This window comes from Haliotis rufescens, unplaced genomic scaffold, assembly GCF_023055435.1.
Source record: "Haliotis rufescens isolate VD_foot unplaced genomic scaffold, xgHalRufe1.0.p SCAF_7, whole genome shotgun sequence".
Classification (NCBI taxonomy): domain Eukaryota; kingdom Metazoa; phylum Mollusca; class Gastropoda; order Lepetellida; family Haliotidae; genus Haliotis; species Haliotis rufescens.
Genome location: NW_025964361.1, coordinates 3,624,127 through 3,632,962, shown reverse-complemented (window position 1 = coordinate 3,632,962; position 8,836 = coordinate 3,624,127). Strand labels below are relative to the sequence as shown.

The 8,836-nt window shown below is 41.4% G+C and overlaps 1 protein-coding gene across 1 annotated transcript; it reads left to right on the top strand.

Moving 5' to 3' along the window:
- The first annotated feature begins 6,401 nt into the window (after positions 1-6,401).
- Positions 6,402-8,505, top strand: LOC124139677. Its single transcript, XM_046506940.2, has 3 exons — positions 6,402-6,491; positions 7,564-7,952; positions 8,433-8,505. The coding sequence occupies exons 1-3, from the start codon at positions 6,406-6,408 to the stop codon at positions 8,459-8,461; spliced, it is 504 nt and encodes a 167-aa protein (XP_046362896.2). The 5' UTR covers positions 6,402-6,405; the 3' UTR covers positions 8,462-8,505.
- Positions 8,506-8,836: the final 331 nt, after the last annotated feature.

Here is an 8,836-nt window from a genome sequence, read left to right as displayed (position 1 = left end):
TCCTGGTTGACGGCGTTATATACAACATTGCCACAGACTGCCCAACCTTAATGGTGGTCATTGTAACATATACAACATTGTCACAGACTGTACAACATTCATGGTGGTCATTGTATCATACAACATTGTCACAGACTATATAACCTTCCTGGTTGACGGCGTTATATACAATATTGTCACAGACTATAACCTTCCTGGTTGACGGCGTTATATACAACATTGCCACAGACTGCCCAACCTTCATGGTGGTCATTGTAACATATACAACATTGTCACAGACTGTACAACTTTCATGGTGGTCATTGTATCATACAACATTGTCACAGACTATATAACCTTCCTGGTTGACGGCGTTATATACAATATTGTCACAGACTATAACCTTCCTGGTTGACGGCGTTATATACAACATTGCCACAGACTGCCCAACCTTCATGGTGGTCATTGTAACATATACAACATTGTCACAGACTATAACCTTCCTGGTTGACGGCGTTATATACAACATTGCCACAGACTGCCCAACCTTCATGGTGGTCATTGTAACATATACAACATTGCCACAGACTATAACCTTCATGGTGGTCATTGTAACATACAACATTGTCAGAGACTATAACCGTCATGGTTGACGGCGTTATATCGACATTGTCACAGACTGTACAACCTTCATGGAGGCCATTGTAACGTACAACATTGTCACAGACTATAACCTTCCTGGTTGACGGCGTTATATACAACATTGTCATAGATTGTACAACCTTCATGGTGGTCATTGTAACATATACAACATTGTCACAGACTATATAACCTTCCTGGTTGACGGCGTTATATACAATATTGTCACAGACTATAACCTTCCTGGTTGACGGCGTTATATACGAACATTGCCACAGACTGCCCAACCTTCATGGTGGTCATTGTAACATATACAACATTGTCACAGACTATAACCTTCATGGTGGTCATTGTAACATACAGCATTGTCACAGACTATAACCTTCATGGTGGTCATTGTAACATACGACATTGTCACAGACTATAACCGTCATGGTTGACGGCGTTATATCGATATTGTCACAGACTATAACCTTCATGGAGGCTATTGTAACGTACAACATTGTCACAGACTGTACAACCTTCATGGAGGCCATTGTAACGTACAACATTGTCACAGACTGTACAACATTCATGGTTAGCAGTGTAACATACAACATTGTCACAGACTATAACCTTCCTGGTTGACGGCGTTATATACAACATTGCCACAAACTGTACAACCTTCATGGTGGTCATTGTAACATACAACATTGTCAGAGACCATAACCGTCATGGTTGACGTTGTATATACAACATTGTCACAGACTGTACAAGCTTCATGGTGGCCATTGTAACGTACAACATTGTCACAGACTATAACCTTCATGGTTGACGGCGTTATATACAACATTGTCACAGATTGTACAACCTTCATGGTGGTCATTGTAACATATACAACATTGTCACAGACTGTACAACATTCATGGTGGTCATTGTATCATACAACATTGTCACAGACTATATAACCTTCCTGGTTGACGGCGTTATATACAATATTGTCACAGACTATAACCTTCCTGGTTGACGGCGTTATATACAACATTGCCACAGACTGCCCAACCTTCATGGTGGTCATTGTAACATATACAACATTGTCACAGACTATTACCTTCATGGTGGTCATTGTAACATACAACATTGTCAGAGACTATAACCGTCATGGTTGACGGCGTTATATCGATATTGCCACAGACTATAACCTTCATGGAGGCCATTGTAACGTACAACATTGTCACAGACTGTACAACTTCATGGTCGTCAGTGTAACATATACAATATTGTCTCAGACTATAACCTTCCTGGTTGACGGCGTTATATACAACATTGTCATAGATTGTACAACTTTCATGGTGGTCATTGTAACATATACAACATTGTCACAGACTATATAACCTTCCTGGTTGACGGCGTTATATACAATATTGTCACAGACTATAACCTTCCTGGTTGACGGCGTTATATACGAACATTGCCACAGACTGTCCAACCTTCATGGTGGTCATTGTAACATATACAACATTGTCACAGACTATAACCTTCATGGTGGTCATTGTAACATACAACATTGTCACAGACTATAACCGTCATGGTTGACGGCGTTATATCGATATTGTCACAGACTGTACAACCTTCATGGAGGCCATTGTAACGTACAACATTGTCACAGACTATAACCTTCCTGGTTGACGGCGTTATATTCAACATTGTCACAGACTGTACAACCTTCATAGAGGCCATTGTAACGTACAACATTGTCACAGACTATAACCTTCCTGGTTGACGGCGTTATATACAACATTGTCACAGATTGTACAACCTTCATGGTGGTCAGTGTAACATATACAACATTGTCACAGACTATAACCTTCATGGTTGACGGCGTTATATACACCATTGTCACAAATTTTACAACATTCATTGTTAGCAGTGCAACATACAACATTGTCACAGACTGTACAACCTTCATGGTGGTCATCGTAACATGTACAACATTGTCACAGACTATAACCTTCCTGGTTGACGGCGTTATATGCAACATTGTCACAGACTATAACCTTCATGGTTGACGGCGTTATATACAACATTGTCACAGACTATAACCTTCATGGTTGACGGCGTTATATACAACATTGTCAAAGACTATAACCTTCATGGTTGACGGCGTTATATACAACATTGTCACAGACTATAACCTTCATGGTTGACGGCGTTATATACAACATTGGCAAAGACTATAACCTTCATGGTTGACGGCGTAATATACAACATTGTCACAGACTATATCCTTCATGGTTGACGGCGTTATATACAACATTGTCACAGACTATAACCTTCATGGTTGACGGCGTTATATACAACATTGTCACAGACTATAACCTTCATGGTTGACGGCGTTATATACAACATTGTCACAGACTATAACCTTCATGGTTGACGGCGTTATATATAACATTGTCACAGACTATAACCTTCATGGTTGACGGCGTTATATACAACATTGTCACAGACTCCAACCTTCATGGCTGACGGCGTTATATACAACATTGTCAAAGACTATAACCTTCATGGTTGACGGCGTTATATACAACATTGTCACAGACTGTACAACCTTCATGGTGGTCAGTGTAACATATACAACATTGTCACAGACTATAACCTTCCTGGTTGACGGCGTTATATACAACATTGTCACAGATTGTACAACCTTCATGGTGGTCAGTGTAACATATACAACATTGTCACAGACTATAACCTTCATGGTTGACGGCGTTATATACAACATTGTCACAAATTTTACAACATTCATTGTTAGCAGTGCAACATACAACATTGTCACAGACTGTACAACCTTCATGGTGGTCATCGTAACATATACAACATTGTCACAGACTATAACCTTCATGGTTGACGGCGTTATATACAACATTGTCACAGACTATAACCTTCATGGTTGACGGCGTTATATACGACATTGTCACAGACTATAAACTTCCTGGTTGACGGCGTTATATACAACATTGTCACAGATTGCACAGCCTTCATGGTTGTCATTGTAACATACAACATTGTCACAGACTATAACCTTCCTGGTTGACGGCTTTATATACAACATTGTCACAGACTATAACCTTCATGGTGGTCTGTTCAACATACAACATTGTCACAGATTATACAACCTTCATGGTGGTCAGTGTAACATACAACATTGTCACAGACTGTACAACCTTAATGGTGGTCATTGTAACATATACAACATTGTCCTGGTTGACGGCGTTATGTACAACATTGTCACTGATTGTACAACCGAAATATTTGTCAGCGTAACAAGTAAAACTGTCACAGATTGTAGCTCCTTTGTGGTTGTCAGTGTAACACGCAACATTGTCACAGATTATGCAATCTTCACGCAACATACAACAATGTCACAGATCCTTGTACAACCACTGAACATTGTCACAGATGCACCGATCTCCACAGTTGAGTGTCAAGCATAAAGCATTGTCACAGATACCAAGACTTTTACATTTGACAGACTGATACATGACACTATCACAGATATCAAGACTTTTACATTTGACAGACTGATGCATGACACTATCACAGATACCAAGACATTTACATTTGACAGACTGATACATGACACTATCACAGATACCAAGACTTTTACATTTGACAGACTGATACATGACACTATCACAGATACCAAGACTTTTACATTTGATAGACTGATACATGACACTATCACAGATACCAAGACTTTTACATTTGACAGACTGATACATGACACTATCACAGATACCAAGACTTTTACATTTGTCAGACTGATACATGACACTATCACAGATACCAAGACTTTTACATTTGTCAGACTGATGCATAACACTATCACAGATACCAAGACTTTTACATTTGACAGACTGATGCATGACACTATCACAGATACCAAGACTTTTGCATTTGACAGACTGATGCATAACACTATCACAGATACCAAGACCTCCTCAGTTGTCAGTCCAACAAAGGAATTAACGAATGAGCGAACATTAACAATTAATAATGAACTAAACACCACAGAAGATATTGAAAACTGAAACAAACATTTAACTTATACAATTATATATGGACCAGTACGAATAAGCCCATGACGTTGTTCATTGTTACGTTATTGACAATGTTTTATCTTGTTTAAAAGGTTTGAAAAGAGCATTCATTATAAAAACAAAAGTTCTGACCTATATTTAGATAAACATAAATATATGAGAAAGGCATATCATGCATAGGACCTTAACTTATATTCCTTCTCTCGTGAAGTGGATGCGCACTGCAAGAATAATACTTTATTGTATTAAATGGCGTCCACTTTCTACATCTTCCAACCATTTCAGGTTTGATGGATCATATAGGCCAGACATTTATATCTTTTACATACATAAATAATAACACATACATGTCATAAACACTATTCGCACGTCCCCGTGAGTGGTAGCATCAAACGGTACTTATCGTGACGTAATAAACGTGATTGAATGGTAGAACGTAGTTGATATACTTTAAACATGCCTCCAAGCTCAAACTTCATCAACGCTATTTCCTATGGAATCCAAGAAGAGACATTGTCGCCTTTCGGTTACTGGATGGGAGTGAGTGAGTTGGGTTAAACGCCGCTTTTAACAGTATACATGTCTCAGACGTTTACCACTTCGGTAAAACCTACGGGCACAGGTATGGTGCTGACAAACCTAGAAACATAATCGCGGCGAACCGGGATTTGAACCCACAATCATAGGTTTCTGGCGTGCCCAATGGACGCAACTTTGCACAGCGAATCGCGGCGCCTTAGACGACTGGGCCAGGTTACTGGATGGAATCTTAAGGCCCTAAATACATTTTCAACGGGATATATTCTCTTCATATGATACATGTAATAAAATGTTTAATGCCTTTGGGTACATTATAACTCATTCCAACTCCAGTGTGCGTATTTTTCCTCGCATCTAAGAGGTGACGTGAAACTGGGTTTAACGTCGCGTCCAAGATTATTGCACTTATATAGCGACGTGCATGCACGTGTGTGTGTGGCTGCTTGTACTAGTCCCGACTGATGCCGATATATAGTGCTAGCTCACTAAGATACCATGCTGCAGTTTAACATGAATACCTCACTCAGACACAGTATACTGACTCTGAGCCGACCAGTCCTTGTTTTAGCCCCTTAATGCCGAGCGCCAGACAGGGTTAGAACTAGTGCCATCTTTTAACGTCTTTTGGTATGAAGCGGCCGGGGATCGAAACCCGCACCTTCCGCTCTCCGGGCGGACGCTCTACCACTAGACCACGGAGGCGGTTCGCATCTAAGAAAAATAATAAATCTATAACAATATTTTTGCATAGTACTAGTATTCAGGACCCTGTTAAACACAGCTAGGGCGATGGGGTAGCCTAGTGGTTGAAGCGTTTGCTCGTCACCCCGAGAACCCGGGTTCGATACCTACACGTGTACACTGTGTGAAGCCCGTTTCTGGAATATTCAATTTGGAATATTCAGTTTGCTAAATGGTGTAAACTCCGCGATGTTAGCGTTACGGCTGTCTCTTCTATTCTTTAACATAGTCGTACGATAATCTTTGCACAAAGATCACTTAGTGTAACAAGCACAGTTACCTAAAGTAGAGGGATGAGTTCACGGGGCCCATCACGTAGTCCGTCTCCAGGGAAACTGGAAGGGAAGCTGGTAATGATCAGTCATGACTGTTGGAACAAAGAGATGGATTTGACGCATGATTATGATGGATAGACCAGTGGGTAATGAATTCTGTCTGCCTCCCCTATATAAGCCACGGAGAGCTTGGGAAGATGCATTCGGTCTTTCACTGTCCAACTGAAGTATACAGGTAAGCACAAATTTCTTGAATACGTTTTGTTTCGTTGACGCGGCACTCAGCAGTATTACACTTATATGACGGCGGTTTGTAAATAATTGAAGCCAGGGCGGACAATACAGTGGTTGACATCATGAGCATCGATCCACGCAAGTTGGAAGTAATGTAGTAAGTTAGGGACTTTGCGGCGGTTTTGACAGGTATTCCTTATAGTGTCAACGTCAAATATGTGTTGGAGAAACGTGAAAGGGTAAAACGGAAAACAGGTATTATAGTAGTATTTAATGCATCTAACACAACATCACGCAGCTTGGAGATTCCGGATTAGAGTTGAAGTGAGTTTGAAGTAGCGTTCAAGATGATGGTACTTATATAGCGACGTGCATGCACATGTGTGTGTGCATGTGTGTGTGTGTCTGTCTGTCTGCTTGTACTAGTCCGGACCAATGCCGATTTCATAGTGCTAGCCCACTGAGATACCATGCCGCAGTTTAACATGAATACCCACTCAGACACACTACACTGACTCCGATCAACCAGGCGCCAGGCAGGGTAACAACAAGTACCATCTTTCGAAATCTTTTGGTGTGCCGCGGCCAGGGATCATCGAACCCCGGATCTTCCGCTTTCCGGACGGACGTTCTACCTCTAGACCGCGGAGGTGGTCGAGTCCGGGTTAGAGAGATCCTCAGGAACCTATGAAGATTTGTTTATTTGCATGTCATCATACACCGGCAGTGCGGATTGTTACTCATAATATCAACCAATCGATTTTCCGGAAAGTCTCGATTATTCCGGCCCGTTACCATAGCTTGAATACTGCCGAATGTTGCGTTTTACAACAAACAAACAAACAACATTCAGTACAGAAGTTCCCATGGCCAGTACCGCGACATAATCACGACAACCGTAAAACAGCAAACAAATAAATAAGCACAACATTACAGCAAACAAACAAACAAAACCATAGAACCAAATCAAACAAGGACAAATTAGTGACATAGAGACACCACAACAGGAGACAAAAATACCGTGTGGTCTTTACGTTTTCAATAAGAATTTAGCCAGCGTCCTTTTATTTCAGATATCCAGAAAATGAAGGTTGCCATTATTATCCTGGTTGCTGTGCTGCTGTGCGGAGCTGCGCATGCGAGTCCTCGTTTCTTTGGTGGGAGGCGCTCCAGGGTGCGAGGCGGCTTTCCCGGCGGCTTTCCCGGCGGCTTTCCCGGCGGATTTCCCGGCGGATTTCCCGGCGGCTTTCCCGGCGGCTTCCGCGGCGGCTTCCGCGGTGGATTCAGTGGATTCGGTGGATTCCCCAGAGGCCACTACGGCGACTTTGGCGACTTTGGTGGTTATGGCGATTATTACGACATCTACGATCATCCAGGCACAGTCGCAGGCAGAGCCGCAAGCAGAGCAGTCGCCGTGCCCACAACAGTCGTAAAGGGAACTTACTAGAAGACATAATTAGAGGTGTGAAGTGTTCTATTTCCTTATGGGGCGGTGTAGTGGCTGTGTTGAAATCCGGGTTCGTTTCCCAGCATGGGTGCAATGTGTGAAGACTACTTTTGAATTTCAACCGTGATTAAGGTTCGAATATTGTTAAAAGTGGCGAAAAGCGCTATTCACTTATTTATAATGGGTGTAAAAATAACAAATAACGCAAGTATTTGATTTCCCCTATAATGTTCAGGGGATTGGGTAGCCTAGTGGTTAAATCATTCGCTCGTCGTCCCTAAGGTCTTGGTTAGATTCCTCACTTGAGGAAAAGTTTGAAGCCCTTTTCTCGTGTTCCCCGCTTGGATGTTGATCGGAAATAGCTAAAAGCGACGTATAAAACTAGTCAAACAGTTAGTTATGTACAGTAAATTCAGCAAGTGCTTCAAGGATGGTGTTTTATGTTTTCTCAAATGCAGAATTGTATTTTTGAATGATTTTCTTGTCTTTTCACAGGTCTCAGCAACAGAAGAACGATTTTGTGAGATTTGGACATGAATGCCTTTTAGTAAAAAAATATCAGTTATAAGTATGTGTTGGTGTTCATTTATTACGTATTTTTAGTATGTCTCAATCATTTCCAGTCATTTGCCATCCGCTGCACGTTCATCTGGATAAAGTTGTTTGTTTGTTGTTTAACGCCGCACTCGATAACCTTCGAGCTGTAACGGCAGTATGTAAATAATCGTATCTGGACCAGACAATCCAGTGATTGACAGCATAAGCATCGATCCACACAATGGGGACAAGATGACATTAATCAACCAAGTCAGCGAGCATGACAACCAAATCCCGCTAGTCGCCTCTTACGACAAGCATAGTCGCCTTTTACGGCAAGCATAAGTTGCTGAAGACCTATT